This window comes from Lagopus leucura, unplaced genomic scaffold, assembly GCF_019238085.1.
Source record: "Lagopus leucura isolate 7727_CA_CO unplaced genomic scaffold, USGS_WTPT01 Super-Scaffold_1, whole genome shotgun sequence".
In the NCBI taxonomy this organism is placed as follows: Eukaryota; Metazoa; Chordata; class Aves; order Galliformes; family Phasianidae; genus Lagopus; species Lagopus leucura.
The window spans coordinates 36,995,023-37,018,961 of NW_024962250.1; the positions used below are offsets into that span (position 1 = coordinate 36,995,023).

Below are 23,939 nucleotides of genomic sequence, written 5' to 3' on the forward strand. Positions count from 1 at the left end.
TGGCCGAGGGAGGGGCAGCCCCAAGGCACCTCTAGGAGGATGTGAGCACAGCAGCGAGCCTTGCTGATGCTGTACAATAGCAGGTGGTACTGCGTGCACCTCTTCTCTGCTGTCAGGGAAAGAGGGTCATGTATGCCAAGCATGCCCTCCAAAGCATCCTTCCAGATAATGATGTGCACGTGCACACACACACTTCCAAAAAGAACTGCAGGCACCCAAGTGTGGCTCCTGCACGAGCTCACGGCAAGCAAACGCTCAGAGGACAACCAGCTTCACAGCCTTCCTGCACTGCCAGACCTGGGCTTCGGTTCACTCTGCAGAGACGCAAAAGGTCATTAAGCAGAAGTCCACATTAAATGCCCGCTAGGTAATCAGCCAGCTGCATACACAAACTCTGCACAGAGTAGAAAGGAGCTACCGACCCCTTCTGACAGCTAAAGCTGCTCAATATCCTTACGAGCAGCAGCTTGCCACCCTGAATCACCGCCTTATCATTTTGAACACAGCCTCATAAGATTATCTGCAGACATGCGTACGCACATTTGAGCTCCCATCCAAATTTAATTTGAAACCAACCAGCACAGGGAAGTTTCTTTCCAAGCTGTGCTCTGCTGACATGATGATGTATTGATTTTTCTCTACACAAGGAAAGCACACGGCACCTCCAGTGAAAGGATATGCTGCTGGAGGCAGAGGAAAGCAGTGTGAAAACAAGCAGCTCAGATGTGGACACTGCTAGATGCACAGGAATGCTGAGGTTAGGCTGGTTGCTTGCTTAAATCCTGCATGAGTATCCTACAGGATACTGTAGGTCTTGTGCAGGTCTTCTCTGCACAAAACTTTTCAGCAGCCAAAACTTTCTCTAAAATACTAAACTACTTCTAAATATTTTAAGCAATCATCATAATGAGAAAGATTGTTATGAAAAACAAAAACTAGAGCTCCTGATATTACAGGGATGCTGCACTGCCCTCTAGAGTCGCCATCACTTTCTCATCCCAGAATCTAGATGCAGAGATTCTGATAAAATTAGCTCTAAAAACTCTTCACAGGAAGGAGTGCTGTCTCCTGCATATGAAGCGGAGATAATAATTAAAATGAGAGTTCAACCCTTTGAGTGGTTCTCAGCAGTGCTTGGACAACACTTGCTTTGCTGGCCTCTCTGTAGACAGGTGCACCTATAAAATAAGGCATAGCATTTTAAGAAGGACTGCCAATATCACTATCTTTATATCCTGCAAAAATAAACATATAAATGGTGTACTTTCTTATCTCTTGGTCCCTTCCCAAAAGCCACAACTAGTCCTGTGAACTGCATCACAGGATGGAGGATCTAACTGGCTCCTTCCAACACAGGCAATTACTGCACTCAATCTGCTGCACTCAACCTCAGTGGAGGGCTACAGAGAGATGGATGCTGCCCCTATTAGTGGGAGCACAGCAGGCTACATTCTGTGCGTTCCACTTCCAGTCACAGTGGATAGGGGCATAGGGCAGCCCTCAGAGCACAACCATAAGCCAAGGTCTGGAGGAGGACAGAGTTCCCCAGGAGACGCTATGAACCCTTACTCTCCAGCATACATCACAAAATGGACAAGAAGTTGGCACTTCAGGGTTCTTTCCTGCAGTGTCCTTCCGAACTCCAGACTCTGCCATATCCTGTCCTACTAGGCATGAATCTGCATGGAAAATACAGCTCATCAATCTCACGTCACGGCTTACAAAAGCACCTTGCTTGACAACTGGGCCTCCCTGGAGGATCCTCAGACTTTAGTATAGAAGATGACAGACAAGATGACTGGGCTGCTACAAGGTACACCATCATGGATATCACAAACACAAACCGCTGTTATCTCTCTGGGTTTGGATTAGAACTCAGCTGGTTCTTCTGAAGCCTTCACAGACAGAAACAGGAAAGAACTTGCTGTTCAGTGATGACGACTGGATGAGAGTGGACAAATATATCCCTGTGCTTTAAATGCTTTCCAGTCCTCCTGAAAGTGATGCGTTCTTCTGATTTGCAGTCTTCACGTGCACCCTCCTGCTGTTGGAGTTTTCTTACAAAAAGAAATGAGATTCCCTCTGCTAATTCAGTAGTTCCCCCCATGTTTCACTACTCCTATGGCCATGTTTTTAGAAGCTACCGAGCACTGCTGCAAACACTGAGATACTGTTACTTCCACCCAAGATAAAGTTGGAAAGTTTTTAAGTTGACCAAACGTACATCACACTGAATCACATTCAATTAACTTAATCAAGTATTTCTCTAATGAAAACATATATTTCTGTTCTGTCAGTTTCCGACTCGACCACAATTCATTCAGTGTTACGGAAAAGAAAAAACAACATTAAAAACCATCTGTTCTCCTTAAATAGAAAAGCTATTTTAACCTGCATGATGAGCCCTAGTAATTATAAAAGAAGTGGAGTGGATGTCAAAAAGAAAATGAAGAGAGGGCAAGGCAGCTGCTACCTTGTGATTATCATAGCACAAACCTTTTATTAACCATGTGGTTTTGCCTCACACTCCTCACCTTGCTATGCAGCAATAACCTGCTGTCAGCCCATTAGCTGAAGCTATGCAGCGTATGCCATGAGGGTTACAGCACAGCCAAGACATTTGGCGAATGAATCTTTACATACTATCATATGAATAGAATCACAGAATCACAGAATGGCCTGGGTTGAAAAGGACCACAATAATCATCTACTTTCAACCCCCTGCTACGTGCAGGGTCACCAACCACCAGACTGGGCTGCCCAGGGCCACATCCAGCCTGGTCTTGACTATAACGGAATGCCAAAGTTAAAGGTCTTAGAAAAGGGTTACGTTCTGAAGGAAATAAATTATAAGTGCCAAATTCAAAACTGCAGCTCCCAAGGGGCCTGACATTTCTTGCCCTACAATTCCCCAGTAACCCACCTGCTCACAGAAACCGTGACAGCATCAACCAAATCAGGAGAACTCCTCATACTCAATTCTTCCTGTAACACAGACCGCAATCACCTGCCAGTGCTTCCTAAAGAGCTGCTCCACTTAACAGACCTAAGGGAGAAATGCCAGAGGAGCATGATTCCACAGGGCAACAGTGAAAGGGTTGTCTGGCTCAAGGCAGTCCTGACTTCTTCTTCAACATTCCAGAGACTCCAGGCAAGCAAAGGCTGCTAAGCAACACCATATGCAGAGGTATTCCTCCTCCCTGTCTCTCCTTTCCCTGGTCTAAAGAAGAACAAAACACAAACTGAGGTGAGAGCAGAAGCTGTGACTGCATCCCGCTGCCAGGCAGGAAGCAGAAGTTCACAGAGTAAGGAACTGAACAGGGAAGAGGCAAGAGAGCAACAGGAAAGCAAATGAGGAGAAGCATCTCTGGAGGTCCGTTCTTATGCCTTCAGCCAGGTAAATACATGATGATGTGTCCTGCATACTTCTTGCTGAGGAACACTGAAAACAAAGTCATTTCTCCTCTACTAGGAACCTTTTATCCACTTCTTTTCCCTGCAGAAGGGGTACTCTGCAGCTGTTACCAGAGTTGCTATCAAGCTGAAGTTACTTCGTGATTTATTGATTTACTGATGTAGCTACAAGTGAGAAACTCAGCTTTGTTACATGCTTTTGTTTCTAGCTCTCATATTTACAGAAATATCTGAAAATCAGCAGAACACAGACGAAAGTTGAAGAGTCAGAGTGTGTGCTCTTTCCGAGGCTTGGAACTGTTGATTTTCAATGTCAGGTTGGAAGCTTGGTGGCCTGAATCATTGCTTCTGAGCACATGGCAGAACTGTCACCTCAACAAAAGGCCTAAACTTTATCATTTGGACACTCCTAAAGCCATCTGCAGAGAAAACAGATCCGTCAAAGAGAACAGCACATCTCCTGTCTCCTTGTCATTGCAGCACATAGTATAGCGAGACCCAGTGATAAAGAGGACATCAGCAGCATCAAACTGAGACATGTTGAGTTGTATCAGCACAGCCAGGAGAACCAACAGCTCAAGGACCCCTTCCTCACAATAGCATTTTCCATTTGCTTTTGCTAAATTACAACTAATTACAACTCTTCTGCCATTTTGGAGTATTTCAGGCTAAGTGACGCAGCCTTAGAGCTCCTGGGTAGTCAACAAGGTGAGAGTTTGCCAGAACTGGGGCAAAAACGAGAGCACTGTTGGATACAGACTCCTCTGTAACCAAGGAGAGAGATCTCAGAGAATTCACTGTACTCTCCAGCCGATGAAGTGCCCCATAGTAAGGCCCTGCATGACACTAGGTGCACATCATACAGCTCTCCACTGCGTGGAAATGTTGCCAGGTGGCTCTTGGAGCCAAGCTAGCTGACTACCCTTAACATACAGCATCACAGAAGGGCTGTCGGATCCCTGCCTTAAAAAACATAGGCAGCCTAAGTTTTGGCAGCAGGAACATGCCTTAATTTGCTTTTGGGCTGTCTTTCACTTCTCCATCACGACATGTACAATGGTGGGGTCTGAGAGGTACAAAACTTCTAAGGGACTTTTGTAGTTGGAAATTAACTTGTAACTACGCTGCGGTTCCATGCAACAGGCGTGTTTGTTCAAAAAACAAATGTTTTTTGAATCTCAAGTCTCAAACAAATTGAATACAACCATCATAACTTCACCAACTAAAATGTAATCCTTCACTGAACAATAATAGCTGTTGTGGAGGTGAGTGTGGAGCGATCAAGTGAAAATCTCAGCTGTCACAGCAAATAACTTTCAAGTCCTTGTGGCAATAAAAAAAAAAAAATCCCTTCTTTCCTTTCACCTGCTCCCTTGAAAAGAAGCTCAGAGGATTTAAATTGCTGCAAAACAAGAAAGAGGACAAAAACCTCCCACACGTTAAACACTGTGTATGTGATTGTTACGGTGACTGCATTGTTCTTCAGGGCTGACTCAAAGTTTTTAAGCACAAAGTGTAACTATAGCAAGTTATGCAAAATGGGCTTCAAAATGCAAAGCTTCGTAAGAATTTTCAACAGAGTTGTTGTTATAAAACATTGGTTCCAAAGAGTCATTGGGTAACAAGAGAGAGGAAGAAGAAATATCCATCCTGGAACAGACAGCAGTTCAGTCCCCACTGCCTTTGTCGGATAAAAAGTTTTAGGCTCATTGTGAACAGTTACCTAAGAATGAAGACATAAAATACCCACAATACAGAATAAACACACAATCTTGTCACTCAAACTCACTCAAAACACCCAAAGTCCAGATTTGCTACAGCTTTGACAGATGCCAAAATATTTCAGCTTGTCATCGAAAGACATCTCCGTCCAGCTGAAATCCTGCACTGCCGTCCCCCAGATCAACTTGAGCACTGGCTTTGCTAATGCATGAGTATTTTGCAGCTTTATGCTACCAGACAATCTCACCTACCAGTGTTATGGCTTGCCCTATCCTTGGGATGCAGAGCATCATGACTGTGCATCCTCCAATATAATCCTCAGAAACTGGGCCATTTATTTTCTGTAACCAAAACATTAAATGATAATTACACAGTTTGGAGATGCATGTAAAGATATAATGGAAAACCACGCTTTGTAACCACATATATTTTACTCCAGCTCCAAGAAATTCTTTCTTCTTTCATCCAGATCAAAAGATGCTGTGGCGCCGCCTGCAGGTGAGACACCCACCCTGTTCTGCATGAAGATCCCTGCTGTCAGAAGTCACAGTTTTTTCCTTTTCCTCTCCAAAGATCTCTCTTCAGCTCAGTGTCTGTCTTCACTCCCTCACACTTCTTCCAATGCTTTTCTCTAGTTTGTGACCTCAGGACTTCAGAAATCACACCGCAATACTTTTCCCAAAGGGGAACTCGCTGTCAGCACTTTATTAATACTTGTGTTTCTTGAGCATGACTCACTGGAGCCTCCTATTGATGACTGTCCTGGCTGTTAGTTTCTGATAGCTTGCTAACCCACTGGGAAAACAAACTCCTCTTCACTCATCATGCCAGAAATCCACTCCTGTGATGTACTCTCTGCTGAAAGCCATACTTCCTTGTCTCTCTCAGAGCAAATTAAACACTGAAAAGGAGAAAAGTCTACTGCAAGTTATTTACTGCAGATGACAACCCAAGATCCTGACAATCACCTTTTCAAAGTGGCTCAAATAGTGATCCTCTGATTAAATTAACAGCAATACCAACAGGAACCAGCCGTGCGCAGAGGCTTCTATCTGCAGAATCCCCTTGAAAAAAAGGAAGTACCAACCAAGGAGCAATAAACCCTTTTAGAAAGCTCTTTTCTTTCAATCCCTGTGAGATGCAGAAGACCGAATAGATGTATATGAAAATTACTGGGTTCAGTCACCAAACTCCTTTTTTTCCCCTATATAAGCATTTGCTTCTCAGGAGGAAGTGCAGGGAGAGCTTTGATGGATTTTTTACTTTCTTTAAACAATACACTACCTGCATATGCTGTCTAGACACTTGTCAGATGTAAGTCACATTCTGATTTTCCATATTTTCATAAGAAGTGCTTAAGTGTCTCAAAAATATTTTTTGACCAAGCTAAGTAGTTTGGCTACCCACAAAACTGTACTTGAAAAAAATCTAACTGGCATCTAAAACCATGTCAGCCAGCTGTAGAAGTAAGCATGAGGTCCCAGGTGCTTTCAGACCCTGTTAAAGCCAATGAAGGCTAATTATGGCACCCAGTATGGCATACGTGTGAGCCATGAAGACATCCTAACACTGCCTACCTCAGGAAGTGAGCAGCAGAACAAGGACCAAACGCTGACACAAGGCGGCCCTATGTGTAGCCAAAGGTTGGACTCAATGACCCTTATGGGAGCATTCCAACTTGTGATATTCTATGATCCCATGAGTCTCAGCCATGCGTTCTGTGCAGGGCATGTGCAAAAAGGACAGGTCAGAAGTTGAGGTTTCTCTATGCAATTTTTCTTGTAGCTGCAGGTTGATGAAGAGGTACCGTAAGGAACAAAATAAACCACCCTTATCCCATTTCTGCCCTTCTCCAGAGCAGCTTGGCCCCATGCTCTCCTCTCTGAAGGAGCTTTCATCAGGGAGCACGGTAGGACTGCTCTTTGTAATCCACACACGTTCCTTCAATTCAATGTCTATCCATTCATTTAAACCTTCACCACCAAACTAGTCCGTCTCGCATCTGAAAAGGAAGAAGTTTGTTCTGGAAACCACAACTAACATTAACAAAAAATAAAAGATATAAAAAGAGCAGGTCGAGGAAAGTGATCCTTCCTCTCTACTCTGCCCTCGTGAGGCCACATTTAGAATACTGTGTTCAGTTCTGGGCTCCCCAGTCTGAAAAGGACAGGGACCTCCTAGAAGGAGTTCAGCAGAGGGCCACAAAGATGCTAAGGGGCCTGGAGCATCTCCCATGTGAGGAAAGGCTGAGAAACATGGGACTGTTCAGCCTAGGGAGAAGAAGAATGAGAGAGGATCTGCTAAATGTTTATAAATATCTAAAGGGAGGTGGGAGGCAAATGGATGAGGCCACACTCTTGACTGTGGTGCGTAGCAATAAAACAAGGAGCAATGGCCCACAAACTTGAACACAGGGAGTTCTGTACTAACATGTGGAAGAGCTTCTTTACAGTATGGGTGATGGAGCACTGGAATAGGTTGCCCAGCCCAGAGGGGTGGTGGAGTCTCCTTCTGTGGAGATATTCAAGAGCTGGCTGGACATCTACCTGTGTGACCTGTTGTAGGGAACCTGCTTTGGTCAGGGGGGTTGGACTCAATGTTCTTTTGAGTTCCCTTCCAACCCACCCCTGTGATTCTGTGACATCCATGGCTGATTAAGACATGTCTAATTGGATTTATTTACAGTCACTGTAATAAGTTCAGCACATACTTATCAGATAAACAGACGATAGCTGTATTCTCTTTTAAGCGGGAATTCATCTCCTAAAGCTACACAAAGAACAGCAGCACAGGGTCTGCGTGCTTAAAGAGCAGCTCAAAGAAAGAGCCTGTAGAGCTTATGCCTCCCCATCCCCTAGATAGACTCGTCAAAAGCCCTTGGTGGATAATTGATCGAGCTTTCCCAGAGCACAGGAGTAATAAGCAATAGATCATACAGTGGGAAGTGAACACAAGGTCTCCTTAATGACTACTTAACCCCACCAATCATGACGTCAACCTATCTGAAGCATGTAAGAGGCTGCTTTTGAAAGCAAAGCTGCCTGATGTCTTTAGATAACCTCTACTGATAATTGGCACTACTCCTATTTCGCTAAGAGTCAGCTCTGCAGCTGAGCAGCCCCATGGAAGGACCTGACCAGACCAGATGGTACACGCTTGTTTTCCACGTGCATGGGAACCAAAGGAACACTTCAAGAGAGTAACATGCGCAATAAATGTTATGGACTGCTGCAGATGGGACCCCAAGGCAGAGCTGGCATCATTACTTAGAGGGAAGACAAGCCGCAGACCTTTGTTTTACAAATCCCTTATGCAGCTCACAGTCTTCTTGCTGCCGCAGCGCTTCCAACACAGGGCACAGTGCATCCGCAGATCCAGCACCACGCTCACAGGACTTGTTCCTTAATGGCCCGTCTGCACCAAAAGGATCTATTTCACCATGACCTAAGCATACTAAATGAGTGCTACAGCCATTATGAGCAAGGCTCTGGGGCCAGATTTGATTTGAGATGTCCTACATGCCTGAAAAAGCTTGGTTTGCTACCTCGCTTGTGTCTTCAAACCTCTAAAAATACCTTCAGAAACCTGGCTCCAGGGCCCACAGGCCCTTTAGCTTACCTCTCCTCAGAGCAATAACACTGCCTACATCCTGCCACTGCTTCCAGCTCTCAGCTGAGTCCCTCCCCACCCTCTCCCAGAGCAGTTGCCTGCCTTCAGTAACAATAATAATGCTCAAAGCAAGCTCTCCTCAGAGGCAGTTTCCCTGGAGAATGCTCTCTACTTCAGTGCTCATCAAAACAGGAAGGAAACAGATTTTAAATGTTCTCCAATCTATTTTGCAAGCCGTTCTGAAGCCTGAGTATGTGTTTCTCTTTGAACATTTTCTCATAGGGACAGCATGTAAGCACAAACTTGGCCTCTTTATAAAATTAACTGTGCTTCAAGTATTTAGAAATGAACACACAATGGCAATGTTTTGCACAAAGCAGGCATTTTTCAAGCTTTGCTCTCAACACAACCAGATGTGACGCAGGTCTGTTATTAGCAGGAATTTAAGCAATGTTATGTCAAAATGAAGCAACATCAAAGCATCAAATTATTCTCAAACAGAAGGTTTTTCAAGCACACTGGTGGGGCAGGCCTCAGAAAGCCCTCCATGGTTACATGCAGTTTTACAGCCAGCCACCTGGCTGTAAAATGTACAAGCATACCAGTAGTTCCAACCATGCATAAAGGGGGAGATTTAGGTTAGAAGCTGGGCAGAAACCCTTTGCTCAAAGGGCAGAATGGCCCTGGCACAGCTGCCCAGAGAGCTGTAGGTGCCCCATCCTTAGAGATGCCCAAGGCCCTGCATGGGGTCCTAGGCAGCCTGAGCTGGTGGGGGGCAACCAGTCCACAGCAGGGTGTGGAACTGGATGGGCTTTTAAGTCCCCTCCAATCCAACCATTTTGTGAGTCTGACATTTCCTAGGACAAGCAACCAATGATGGCAGCAGTCGCAGTGAGGGACTCTTGATGGTAGAGCTGAAGGCCATGCTAAGCCCTTCATTTCCTATCCTTCCACAGAAGGATGCAATCATCCCGGCAGGGTGAATGCTTGCCCAGTCCAATAAGAGGACCATACATTAGAGGAGGCAGAGCTCACTCTATGATGCCCCAAACTCCTGAGGAAAGGGAGGAGACTGAGGGATTCTCCTCACCACAACACTGAGTTTTATCCACTCCTAGTAAACACCTGAGCTGCAATATGCACCTATCTTCTAATTCCTAACAGCACCATAAAAACTCAAGACACACATCTACATGCCACCCAGACAAAGCAAACTAATCAACCAGTCCCTGAACTGTTACAAGTTAATCAGCCTATTTCTTCAAAGAACTACGAGACAGTCTTGCCTGTATTTTCTAAGCATGTTAACAAAGATCTTGAAAGCCATGTGAATGGGAGTGCCCTCTTCTACAATGCTATACCAAACCTACGCCTAAGATCCCAGGCAGAGTAACTGAATCCTGGTGGCTTAACAAAGAAACTAGGATTCGGTTACTCTGCCTGGGATCTTACTACTGCCCCAATAATTATTAATGGCATGTTGTTGCACTGTGATACCCACGTACATGAAGTGACACAAACACAAAGTGTTTAACTAAAAGCTGTAACAGAGTGAAGCTGCCTTCAGGTGGAATATAGACAACCTGCACAACAAAGAGGGCTGTAGATGTGCAGCGTGGTTAAGTCCCAATATTGCTGAAACCAACTTTCAAATTGGAGTCACTGTCCCTGGAGGCGTTCAAAGAAACGTGTAGATGTGGCACTGTGGGATGTGGTTTAGCGAGCATGGTGGTGGTGGGTTGGTGGTTGGTGATCTTAAAGATCTCTTCCAACTTCAATGATTCTGTGATTCTACTCTGAGAAGTGACTTGTGTGTCCATTTAACTAATCTTTTCAGTATATTCTCTTGGTAAAATTTTCATTTAGAAACACCTGACGCACACTTACTACTGTGAGGAGACCATATTTATTACCATTAGAAGTGTATTTAAGTGACATGCAGCATTTGGCTCACTCCAGCACTGACCTGAACTGTGTTTAAGCGGCACTCATTTCAAATTGGGTTGAGCCAAAGCTTTTGGAGACCAAACTTGCTTCTTTTCTGATCCCTCAGCCAGCAGGAACAATGAATTATTTAACAATAAGAATCAGGGCGGACTGCTCAGACATATAACTCCAGATCTCCACAAGTCATCACCACCACCTCCTCTGGCAGCCCAGAATCACAGGGAAAGAGAGGCACTCCGGCTATTATGCCTTTCTCTGAGGAACAGCTCTGATTCAAGGACAGAAACTGGCACCACCTAAGCTACACGATATCCCTACTCCTCCCCAAGTTCCCTAACCAACACAAACCCTGCGATCCACCAATGGTACCACTGCTCCATGCAAGTACAGGCAGGGTTGGCACCTGTCAGATGACAGAAAGCTGAACAGAACAATGCACCTTCGCCCACATGAAAAAAGATCACAGTTTATATCCAAATGGAATTTAATACAAGTACACCATCTTACCAAGTCCAGGAAATGCAGCCTAATATTGAACACTCCTCAGGTCTTTTGTGTTCAAGGTATTATTCCTCAATCAAAACATTCCCTAAGTGTCACAGGGATAAGGAATTAACTGCTAGATGTGCTTACCAAGATTAAATATTGCAAACCACCAAGGAACCTGATAAACACAAGGCATGTGGGGAGTTTTGAAAGCAGTACAGCCCAGAGCACGTAGCTCTACAGGATGGGACCACTAAGGCTGAGATATGAACTGGTGAGAAATAAAGGAACTTCAGGCAGGTCTAACCTGGCGCACAAAACAAGCAGAAAATGGCAAGCAGTGCAAGATATTCCAGTTGTTCCAGACCAAGACAGATGAGTTTAGCAGGGTTTATTAGCTTGGTCTTGCTGCAACACCAGTGAGAGGGAAAAGCAGCCACAAGACAGCAGTGCACAACAGGAACTACAAGGAACACAGAATCACAGAATGGCCAGGGTTGGAAGGGACCTCAAGGATTATGAATCTCCCTGCCAACAGGCAGGGCCACCAACCTCCCCATTTAGTACCAGCCCAGGCTGCCCATGCCCCCATCCAACCTGGCCTTGAACACCTCCAGGGACGGGGCATCCACAGCCTCTCTGGGCAGCTGTTCCAGCACCTCACCACTCTCTCTGTAAAGAACTTCCCCCTGACATCCAACCTCAATCTTCCCTCCTTCAACTTAAAAAAATTTCCCTTTGTCCTGCTGCTATCTACCCTTTCAAAGAGTTGATTCCCCTCCTGTTTGTAGGCTCCCTTTAGGTACTGAAAGGCTGCTATCAGGTCACCCTGCAGCCTTTTTTTCACCAGGTTGAACAAGCTCAAAGAATAGCATCCAGCAGAGCACAAATGCTTCCTACTCTGTAAAGCAAACCTCTGCTAATAGAAGGTAGAAAATGATGATGAGCACCAAAGCCTCAGTAGCTGAACCAAAAGGCAATACACCTGTCTTCAGGCTACAAACAGCGTAACAATGCTTGAACTCCATCTCTGGTGTTAGTCAGGCTTGTGAGGAGGGTCAGGTACAGCACCACAAGCAACTGTTTCACTCTCTGCTGTCCTCTTAGTTCCATCTACTCACATTCACGGAAGGAGAACTCCAAAAGCCACGTCCACATCATGTCGGCCTGGGCCTTGTCCAGGGTCACCTCCCCTTTGGGGCACAGTTTTGAAAGACAGTGTGGAACAGCAGACACAGGTGAGCATCACTGTATGACGAAAGGAAGAGAGAAATTATTCTCCCCACTAAGTCCAATCCTTATGAAGAGCTCACAGAATCACAGAACGGCCAGGGTTGGAAGGGACCTCAAGGATCACGAATCTCCAACTCTCCTGCCACATGCAAGGCCACCAAGCTCCCCATTTAATACCAAACCAGGCTGCCCATGGCCCCATCCAACCTGGCCTTGAACACCTGCAGGGACGGGGCATCCACAACCTCTCTGGAACAGCCAGCACCTCACCACTCTCTCTGTAAAGAATTTCCCCTGGCATCCAACCTAAATCTCCCCTCCAAGCTTAGGATTTTGTTATTGCAAGCTTATGAACCGTGGCATGCCATCCTGACGTCTTTCAAGGCTACCAGGTCTATCTGTCCTCCAAACAAGCTGAAGAAAGACACAGAGAGATCCCCGGGCGCTCGGTAACAGCGCGGAGCCGGGCTGTAAGCGGGGGGGCTGCGCAATGAGGTGTGAGCAGCAGCGCCTGCCCTCCCGCAGCCGGGGCTCTACTGCAACCCAGGCTCACGCCGGGAGGGGACGGGAACGGAGGAATCGATCGTGGCGCGGCAGGCGATTACCTTCGCATCAGCGCGGTCAGAACCCCAGCAGCCCCGCCGTGCCTGGAAGCGCACGGACGCAGCCAAGCCTCCCGTAACCACAAGGCCACCCGCTCTTTGTTCGTGCTTTTCAAAGCGCGCGTCGCTACGCGGTTTCTCTCCCCCCAAGCCCGTATCCCCGCGCTCCTACCTGCCCGCCCCGCCCCACGGTAGAGACCGCACCGACACCCCCCGCCTTCGGTGAAGTCCCCGGCCGCGGTCAGGGACCGACCGCCCACCCCGCTCCGGGCGCCGCCGGCTCGCACTCACCGTCCGTCGCCACGGCCGCAGCGGCGCGGCCCGACTTCCCGATGGCGGCGGCCGGGGACTCGGAGCTCGGCCCGGGGAGGGGACGCGCTGACCGACCCGCACGGCACCTCCCCGCCGCCCGCCTCGCCGCGGGGGGAGCCCCCGGGCCGTGCGGAGGGGATCCCGGCCCCGCCGCCTTCTCGTCGCGCGGAGCCGTGAGGGCTGAAGGCGGCGCGGCTTTCCGCAGGAGCGGGGCTCCCTACCAGCCCGCACCCCATAACCGCTGCCCGCAGCCCCGGGGCGCGCAACGGAACTCGGACAAAGGCAGTTAGGGAGGATCGGCGGTTTCACCACGTCTCTCCCAAAATGCTGCGCGACTTCCAACGCCTCGAGGTGCCCCGGGACCTCCCGACGTGCCTGAGGTGTGTGGAGAACGCAGCGGGCTGCGCCGCGCACAGCTGAGGGCTGGCTGACCGCAGGGAGCTTTTCCAACCTTAGTGCTCCAGTTCGTTTCTTCCCGTTGCTGTGACCTGGAAGGGTCTACATACACGGTACATAGCTATGAAGTTTCTTACAATCACTCCCAAACCTTTCCCATGCTAATCTTGCATAGTCTATTTCTTTTTTTTACTTTTTTTTTTTGTTAGGATTCTTCTAGACGTGATGTTCACTCCCCACACGGCCCACAATACCTTTTGCACTTACCTTGGCTTGCTTGGGCCTTGCTGATTTTTCCACTGCAGTGAAAATTACAGTGCAAAATGTCTTCCACGTAAGTGTCTTCTAAACAGGTGGCACCTGAACATTTCAAAGTACAGCCCCATTGCCCTTGTAAACATGGCCTCCACACGTTCAAATGCCCACACAGATGATCCTTTAGCTTTGCTATATAAATGGTGATTACTGTGGTACGAATACCATTCTTCAGTCAATTACATTTTTGGCTTTTTAATAAAGCACTTCCTTGTTGTCCATAAATGAGGGTTTGAGTGCAATACTGGTGCTTAATTATTAATTTTTCCAGTGACCAGTTTTTGTCACTTCGGCCTGCTCCTCCTTACCAACTAATGCATTTAATACCTGCCCTTTTTATATTCCAACCCTTTACCTTTTCACTTCAGAGTTCCTTCATCTAGGTAAAGGCACTTTCATTCCTTTGGGCTCTGAAATACCTACCACAGTAACTCACTCAGTTTAGACCCCTTTTATGCCAAAAAAAAGTCTTTTGTATCCCTATTTATTCTTGCTCAAACTCTTTGGCCTTTCTTGACAGGTTGTGGGTGTTTGTTTTTTTTTTTGCAGCTGTGTTTAACTGCAGAAAATACCAAAGAGAATAATTACCCACTTTGGTTTTTTTTGTTTTTTTAATTATCAATGGTCATAAGGGAGTATTTAAGCCTGCGGCCTTACAGGGCTGAATGGTGACACAAATGCTAGAGGATGTTACTGTTTACAGAAAATACTCCAGCATGATTCTCAGTCTTTTTGCTTTTCCTGCAGTACTGTTGCCTAGCAATTGTTTCCCCACTCTGTACCTTTTCCTAGTGCTAAGCTTCATGTTTACTTCCATTCCTACTTCTTTCCACATCACTGCTCCAATTGATAAAGATCATTTTGAATTCTAGTCCTGCCTTTGTACAGCTTGATGTCACCTACAAAAAAAAAAGTAATCAATAAACACGCACTGTATTTCCTCATTCAAATATACAACAAAGCCAGATCTGCTGGAGACTGAATACAATAAAAGGCTTATCACCAAGTTCATTTCCCACACCTGTATAAATTTATCAATTTATATTGATAAATATTGCTGAATTTGCGTGCTATAAAATGTAGCAAGTAAACAGTGAGAAATAATTTATTGTACAAACACAGGCAAGTATTTTGTGAGCTGTTCTTTCAAGAGTGTCTGCTAAAAAGTCATTGCAAGTCAAGGTGAGTTCCAAGAGATCACTCGCATTATAGAAACTAAATACAAGAAGGAACCATCTTCTCCCTCTTCTCATCTCACACAGTGCAGAGCAACTTCTTCTCTCACAGGAATCATCAGCCAGGTGAATGAAGGCACCAGGTGCCGTACCATGAGACTGCTGAGGTACAGCATTCAGCACCAGTACTCCAGTGTCAGCTGTAGCTCTGGTCCCACCCAGTTCCTGTTGTACATCCAGTGGAATCCAGACAAGAACTCTGTGTTACATCTGACATTTACATTTTGTCATCACAATTCACATTAGTGTTCTCCAAGTGGATCCTAACGTCGTCTTCTCCTCTTGGAGAGAGGTACTTCTGAAAGGAAATAAAGAGATTTTTCTGACAAACTTTGCAATCTATCTTCCCTCCTGGGAATAATTAAACTAGAATTAATTCTGCCCAGAAGAAGGAAATGAATTAGATGAGCTCCTGAGATTCCCTCAGGAACCCCTCTCTGCATGACTTTAAATATGAAAAAAAAATAATCTTTCCAGATTCTATGGCATATTATCATTCAAAATATTAAATGAAATCCCACTGATTAACAAAGTACTGTCCTTTCCAACTTATTCAATTTCGAGAGCTTTCTGTTCCTCATAAACATCTTTAATATGGAACACTTAGTAACAAAGTTACACCTAAGTTTGCTTATGGGTATTTTTTAATGCTTCAAATACTGGTAAAACTATTCAAAGGACTGAGGAACTGACTTAGAGACAAAACATCATGACAACGTGGAGGAGGAACAAACAACATCATGTACAATATAAAATACACCATCGTGCCTTCAACCCGTCTAAAAGTTGAATGAATTCAAATTGTCTGCAGCTAACTATGATGATCAGAGGTCGTACTACTTTGCTGTGGATGTATTTTGTTATTATTCTCTCTTGTATGAAAATAACCTTTTGTTACATGCAGTTTTTGATAGTAAGTTAACTCCAAAACACGTACTCCTCACACTCATCTATGCTGTCAGGCCTTTACAGAAGTTGCACTTATCCTCTTGTTTCCCTTTCAGTAAATTAAATCCCATTCTTTCAGGCTAACAGCAAGGATCTCTGGTCGAGCTCTTAAGTCTGCCTTCCTCTTTGTAAGCAGGATCTATCAGACTATCAATGAACTGCCAATGGAAATAATTTTATGTACAATGAACATGACTCCCAGGATTTTGCCATCACCTTTGCTTGCAACAAACTATCAGAGCAAAGCTTCGGTTTTGATGTAACAATTTACAGGATGAAAACTAACCTAGCTTTTGCAAGAAAGCAAAGCAAAGCGATTCAAGGCACCAATTTTAGTTTAAAAAAAAATACAGCATAGTACAGAGCAATTAACAAAACAAGCCTACAGACTCTTAGAATTTCAATCATGATACCTTCTGTATCTGAGCTGTCTTCTTCTGTGATTACAGGCATCCCAATATGGTGAGTAACAGTCTCCTTTTCTGCTTGCATCTGACCTGCAGACAGATTTTTTTAGGAGAAAAAGTCAGCTTTGGGTTTTTGTTTTTCTTTTTTTTATTAATATTAGTTTCTTTTTCACTTCTGTATCTTAGCTGCAGTAGTTAGAAGACTGTTCTCTTGTATCTGTATTGACTTTGCAGGCAAAGGTTGTGGAGAAACACCTGTTTCCAGTACGTTCATATGGCTCACCAGAAAAACGCTCTGTAACAAGTAACTAACAGCATTGATCACCAGCTCAGTTCAGAGATTATTCAAAGCTCCTCTCCTTATTCTCTCTCCAGTACTACATCTAATGTTCTGAAGTGAAGCAGAGCCAGCGTAGCCTAATGCCCAGCTCTGAAGTGGGCTGAATTTTCTCAGAAGCTAAGCAAGGCAGACTTTGGAACTCTGAAATCATTCTCTTCAAGGTGGTTTATTCAAAACTACTTCACTGCTCACTTTTCGTTAACCTTCAATAAACAGTAAGTCAAATGAAAGACTGAAATGGCTGAGCAACTTTTATCAGTTAGAAGTTGGACACTGGAAAGCTGACTTCAGAGAACAAAAGCCTTCAGAACTGGCAGATGGAGATAAAGGACTGTCTTTCAAGTCCAAAGGAAAAAGAAAAAAAACAGATGCACAAGCAGGGATGTGCATCTTGGAATGTAAGCAAGTGCAAAAAACTGTTACCAAACCAGTTTCTTGAGACCCATAAATGAATCATCCACAACCTCTCTGTGCAACCTGTTCCATTGTCTCACCACCCTTACAGTAAAGAATTTCTTCCTAAATGCAATGGAAAAAAACCTCTGATTTCCAGAGAACCTCTTTTCTCTGCTGGCTGTGGTCTCCTACTGCTTTTTTTACTTCGTTTTGGAGATTTCCCATAATCCAGTCCTGATTCAGAAGATTCTAGTATTACTTGACGATGTCTTCTGGATTTGGAGGCCTAGAAGGTAAATATATGTAAGAACTATGAACAAAAGAAGTTAACCTGCTATAGCTGTGTGTTACTGTATGTCATTTAGTGCTTCATTCATAAGGCTGAACTGCTGTACATCCCAGAGTTCTGTTTCATTTCATAATGAATTCTCCAATAAATAATCTAAATAAACAAAGAACGATGCAATGTTTATCATGGCTCTGCCCTAAGAAGGATAATTCAATCCTATTTTTCGAGTGGTACTTAGAGAAACAATTCCAAAAATTTCCTATTGGCTTTAAACCCCCAAGTTCCATTCTCACAAGAATCTTCACAGCTTCAAACATCTGAGCCTCAAGGAATCATTGAACTCAAGTACTTCTTAATTCCATTTACTTAAAATTCCATCTATTAAAAACAGAGCACTGACATGAAAAGATACCTTGTAAATGAAAACCCCCAGGCACAGACCACACTGGCATTGCTTCATTACTCTAACAAGAATAACAAGAACCTCACGTTTCCCCTATGTGTTAGATATGGAAAGCAGAACATTCAAAAGCTGAATTACAGAGTGCAATTTTAACTGCTTCCTTTTTGATCAATTGTTTGCACTGTTAGTACTTTAAATTATCATTTAAAATAACTACATCTCTACCATCAAATTTTACACCTACCTCAACAACTGCAGAATAAGACTTGTGCTTGATTCTAGCCAAAGCATCTGCTCTTTCAGAACCCTGCAGAGAAACAAAAGGATTACTCAGGAAAAGATTTCATTTTCTATTACAGTAACATTAAAACGAACTCTTAAACCAGATTTCACAGTATTTCATTATTGCTGTAATTCCATAATAAATGGTGACAAATTGTTTCTTAAATGAAGTTCAAGTTCCATTAAGAATGCAAAGCTGAATTTGGTTGCCTTCAGGTTCCTGCCACAGCTCAGGAACAGAAAATAAAATTTGAAAGTTCACTTCTTAGTCAAATTCACAGTTGAAACTAGCAGGCAAGTACAATACAAGAGAATTTTACAGCATTAAAAAATAGTTACTGCATTTAGGTGAAACTCTGGGAGGGATCATGAAGGTGTGTGGCCAAGAAAACACAGCTCTTTCCCTTCCTTACCTGAAAGGGGCTGTATCTTTTTACTTCTAGCATCTCAGAACTATCACAGCTGTGCCTGCTCAGAGCTTGACAGCAAACAACGCAACTTAAAATAAAAACCCCAACTCTACTAATTATTCCTGGAACTTACTTTGACTCTGTCAAGCCCTGGAAGGACAGGAAAAACCCACCTCGCCTATGATATTAAGAAATTAGCAGATTCTGCCTGTGCAATGTAGCAAACAAGTTCGTTTTTCTTACTTCTGATCGTAGCGAAGTTCCTTCTTCCACTCTGTTTGGCATTTCATCAGCTTCTTTAGCTTTTAGTAACAATTTCTGAAGGACACACGATACAGAATGTTTTTTAAATATCACTCACAGAGCAGTAACCACACGTGCCCATTTTCTTCACTAATCTTACATTACAGCCTTTCCTTGACCACAAACTGCTACAGAGGTATTTCGCACGGTCATTCTAATACCATCCACAAATCACACATTCCAGGGCAAACATTTCTGTTATCATGCAGCCAGTGTCACATGCAAGTCACCATCCTTTCCCCCACACCACAACCCTGAGTTTGACTCGCTCCATTCTTCAGTGTTCCAGCTCTTAGACTGAGATCCCAGCTCTACACCAGTTCTTACACTCTCACATAACCCGTTAAATTGCCACAGCACAGTGGCTGGTATTACCTACCAATCTTTTTTGCTGCCATTCCTGATGTTCCAAAGCCATGTCTTTAAGAGAAACTACAAATTCGTCTTTTATCAAGCTCAGGGCCTTGTCTGGCTGGGATTTGTCAGCTGATATGGCACATTTCATTTTCTGATAGTGCTCATGAATATTCATCAGTTCCTAAAACAGGAAAAGAGACACTTTTCAGGCAAAAGATTACAGCATAAAGTGATATGAGTTCTCACTGAAGAAAACCAAGATTATATAACCTAAGGACACCACTGAATTAGCAGAAGCGTTAGAAAGAGATTATTTGTATCAGTTTCATTTCAGAGAGCCTAGCAGTAATATTACCTAGCACTTCCCCATCAGCACACCAAGTAAGCAAAAGAAGAAAGAGTATCTTTTGTTTAAACCAAGAAGGAAGGCTCAGTGATGCCAAGGATCAGATCTCGAGGAGGTCTCCTTTTTTCATCTCTTCAGAGGAATCACTTCACAGCCTTCTCATGCCAACATTTCAGATAACTGGACTTTTTTAAGCAAGGATTTACTGAGTTACAATGTACAATGCAAGCTATAGCCTGCTTCAATCACTGTTTTGTTGTGTTTTTTTTGTGTTTTTTTTTTTTATAGAAATATTTTATATGTTTAAGAAAACCAAGTTTTAAAAGGAAAAACAGAGGTTAGAAAAGGCTATAACCTTTGATGATTAAGGTCTTATTATCCATACCCAGCCTCCAGCTGCAATCTGCAGACACAACAAAACAAACCTGCTTTGCCCAACTCAACATTTTTCTTTTTTTTTCTTCACCCTCCCCCACCCCCAAGTGACACATGGCCATTTTTCCCTTTGCCATTTACATCTTATTGAGGCAAAGCCAGAAAAAACATAGGAATGTGTGGTACAGGTACCAGATGGTAGCAACAGGTACAAAAGTTCTTCCCAATTAAATACTGTGTTTATGAATATTCAAAAAAACTGCTAAGACAGACTATCACCTTAGTCTGCATTCCATAAGAAATGCACAAAGGACCATCTTGGGCTAATTAGAGAATGTATAGCTTTTCAATAACAGAAAAAAAACACCAAAACAAACAGAAGCTTAATCACAGTTTAAAGTTACTGTACCTCCAATACATCATTCGTGATGAGGCTGCTTACTCTGTTACTTGGATCTTTAAATTCTTCTTTACATTCATTCTCTTGGATCTTCTTCTTAGTTCTGTAGTTGAGCTAAAGCAGGAGACAAGGCTTTGTAACGTGAATGGTCAACTTAAACCACCCTACTCTTGAGAGTTTTAGCTGCATATCTAACAATCAAGAGATGCTGAAAGGCATAAAACTACCGCATCGACAACAGCATGCATCTTCACAGCCAAGTGCTCAACCAGCACTTTAAAAAAATCATTCCAGCCCTCTAACTCAGGAGCTCAACATTTCCACATGTTATACGACATCTCAAATTGTAAGAAGATTAGATACTGAAAAAAAACATTCCAGGTGAGAAGCGTGGTATTCAAACATCCTCTAAGCTTTATGTTGTGTGCCCAGTTACATAAAGCAAGGCACAGTGCACAGCATCAAGCACACCAGTGCTGTTGGACTGCCAGCCATTGAAAGCTGAAGATATTTTATTAAAAATGGTAGGTTGTTAACAAAATAACTCACTAGCTTTGGCATTGCTGTGAAATGGAATGCTCTGGCACGACGCAGTGTCCTAAAGATGTATGCTGCATCATAATGCTGGGAATCTATCAGATCCTGTTGAAAGCTCTGGACTTCAGGCCAATCCTTGAGTGCAATCCTGATCTGCAACAAATCAGTTGTGTACTGTTACAATGCCCTGCTCAAGAAAGTCTTCCTCATTTCTTGCTTTCCATCCTCCCATTTGCTCAGCCCACTTCATTTTCACTCTACCTAAGACACCTTCTTGGATGATTCCTGCACTCACCAACATTTCCTGTATAGCAGTGGCTTTAAAATTGCCAGAATTCATCTCTGTAAAATGACTCCTCTATAATTAAGATTGAGATGTAATGACATCACTGTGAAATACTTTGTTTCCTGTGTAAGGAATTTGGACTCAGTTGAGCACATAACATACACAACTGTTTCTGCACAAACCACTTGCGCTGATTTTCTAATTCATTTCTATACCAATCTCTTCTCCTAGAGGCAGTAAGAAGGCACATATTGCTCAGGCTTTCCACCTATTTACGAATTCTACTTCTAGTTAACAGGAATTGGAAATAATTTAACCAGTCTCCATTTTGTTGAAATTCTAATAAACAACCAAGGCCATCATGGAGTTCTCTCCGCATTTGACAAGAACATTCTAGCTTCCCAATGACTGTGGAGAAAAACCTTGGTGTCCTGGTGACAATAGGATGTTCCATGAGCCAACAGTGTGCCCTTGTGGCCAAGAAGGCCAACGGTGTCATGGTGCATTAAAAAGAGCGTGGCCAGCAGGTCAAGGGAGGCTATCCTTCCCCTTCTGCTCTGCTTTAGTGGAGTACTGTGTCCAGTTCTGGGCTCCCCAGTTCATGAAAGACAGGGAACTTTTGGAGAGAGTACAGCCACAGGCCACAGAGATGAATGGGGGATGGAACATCTGTATGAGGAAAGACTGAGAGACTTGGGACTGTTCAGCCTGGAGAAGAGAAGATTGAGAGGCGATTTCATCACTGTTCATAAATGTCTGAAGTGTGGGAGTCAAACAGATGGTTGCAGGCTCTTTTCAGTGGTGCCGAGCGACAGAACAAGTAGCAATGGACACAAACTGGAAAACAGGAACTTCCATACAAACATAAGGAAGAACTTCTTTACTATAATGGTGACAAACAATCTCAGCAACCCTTTCCAACCTTAGTAATGCCATGACAACATCTCACGCCCCACACCTTCCGAGGAGGCTCAGTAAGTTACCTTTATTTTCGGCTGGCAGAGCTGCGTGTTGTAGAGCCCGTACAGAAGGTACAGAGCGCCGACTCGGATCTGGAAGGCATACGGCGGCAAGAAGTACTGCTGTGCCAGCTCCAACGTCTTCTTTGTGATCTTATTCCTCTCCAGAGCTCTCATTCTACCACTACAGCAAACAGAAAGCAATACGCTGCAGCAACTGACAGTAAAAGCACGGGTGTCACAGCATCCATAAGGCAGCAGCGAGCTCTAGGAACTTTAAAACGTTACCCTTGGTAACTCCACAGAGGGCTGTGCTCTATGTTCTCAAGCAGCACTGCGTGTAGTAAATTAGATCCGGAGTGAAAAAGGCAACAATCTACGTTATGCTATTTAATGCCAACCCACAAGGGCCGTTCACTCACTGAAAGATGGTGTGGAAGCGGCGCTCCCGCCACAGCTCAGCAAAGCGCTCGAAGCGGACGGTGTCGGCTTCCTGGAAGGCACCGAGCAGCGCCTCGCAGTCCTCCTGCAGCCCGGGCACGGCACTCATGGCTCACGGCTCACAGCTCACCCCGCCGCCATTAACGCGCCCCGCTTCCCGTCAGGGCGCCTGCGCAGCTCCCGGCCATGCGCGCTGCTCCGTGCACGGGTTCTCCGTGAGGGAGGGCGGCGGGGGTTGGCTGGGGTGCGCTGCGCCGGGCGCTCCCCGCATGCACTGCCACACGTAGGCGGGCGGGGAGCGGGGGGCCGCGGCTGCCGGGCTGCACGTAGAGTGGGTGGGCGCGGCTTCGGCGCGGAGCGGTGCGGGCTCTGGCGGCTCTCTGACCCCTCGCTCCCCGGCGCACGTAGGCGCGGGCGGCGGCCGAGGCGGCGGAGAGCGGCCGGAGCGCAGGTCTGTGACGGAGAGCGGGAACGGCGGGGAGCGGGGCTGTGCGCACCGAGCTGCGAGCGAGCGGCGCGGCCGGGTGGTTGGTTGGTTGGTTTGTTTCTGAAAATACATTTAGTTCAAGTGCTGTTTAAAGACGTAGGGCTGCGACCCCGTTCATCCCCTGTGTGACCCCGGTGAGCTAATGGAACTGGATGCTGACGCTGTGGGGAGAGCGGTTAGCGTTCCTCAGCCCACACGTACGGACCCCGATGGGCGCAGGGACGGGAGGCAGGGGCCGGAGCCATCGCTGCAGTTACGGCGGTTATCCCTTCGTCTAACGGCAGCGATGCGGCTCGCCAGGTGTGTTTCCCCAGTTTTGACGGTGGTTTCTCAGGGATGCCGTGTGAAGAAGCACCAGGCGGATCGGTGCTTCTGTAAGGCAGGCAGGGCTGCAGTACCGCGCTGTGAGAGAGGATGCAGCGGGACGAGGCTCATGTGTGTGTGTGTGTGAGAGAGAGAGAGAGAGGAAAACAAACGGGATCTTCTTGCAGAATTCTCATTCTGTTGTTTTTACACTCAAATAGTGTTGTTTTTTTTTTTTAGGCTAATTAATCCTCCACGTTTCTTGATGAACTGTTTTTGTTCAGTGCTCCTTCGTGTTCTTTATTAGTATATTTCAGCTGTCCACTGACTGCTTTCCAAGGAACAGTGTGCTAGTTCCTGTATCTTCTTCGTATAACTGCTAAACAAAGGGATACGAGT

General features: G+C 45.0%; 1 protein-coding gene across 2 annotated transcripts; it reads right to left on the minus strand.

Annotated features, from left to right (window-relative positions):
• Positions 1 to 15,123: 15,123 nt before the first annotated feature.
• Positions 15,124 to 22,899, minus strand: SNAPC1 (small nuclear RNA activating complex polypeptide 1). 2 transcript variants are annotated; one of them, XM_042864453.1, is made up of 10 exons: positions 22,732 to 22,899; positions 22,334 to 22,493; positions 21,077 to 21,217; positions 20,537 to 20,641; positions 19,429 to 19,587; positions 18,990 to 19,064; positions 18,299 to 18,361; positions 17,525 to 17,648; positions 16,633 to 16,716; positions 15,124 to 15,569 (listed from the first exon to the last, which is right to left on the minus strand). In XM_042864453.1, the coding sequence occupies exons 1-10, from the start codon at positions 22,857 to 22,859 to the stop codon at positions 15,535 to 15,537; spliced, it is 1,074 nt and encodes a 357-aa protein (XP_042720387.1). In that variant the 5' UTR covers positions 22,860 to 22,899; the 3' UTR covers positions 15,124 to 15,534. The 2 variants fall into 2 exon arrangements, with proteins under 2 accessions (XP_042720387.1, XP_042720380.1); XM_042864446.1 differs by having other exon boundaries at positions 17,507 to 17,648.
• Between the last annotated feature and the right edge of the window lie 1,040 nt (positions 22,900 to 23,939).

Excerpts from the sequence above, each read along its gene's own strand:
- SNAPC1 (XM_042864446.1), bottom strand. The coding sequence starts at position 22,859 with ATGAGTGCCGTGCCCGGGCTGCAGGAGGACTGCGAGGCGCTGCTCGGT. Across the intron at positions 22,494-22,731 it reads CGCTTCCACACCATCTTTCA|TGGTAGAATGAGAGCTCTGG; the intron begins GTGAGTGAACGG and ends TGTTTGCTGTAG. Across the intron at positions 20,642-21,076 it reads TCACAGCAATGCCAAAGCTA|CTCAACTACAGAACTAAGAA; the intron begins GTGAGTTATTTT and ends CTCCTGCTTTAG.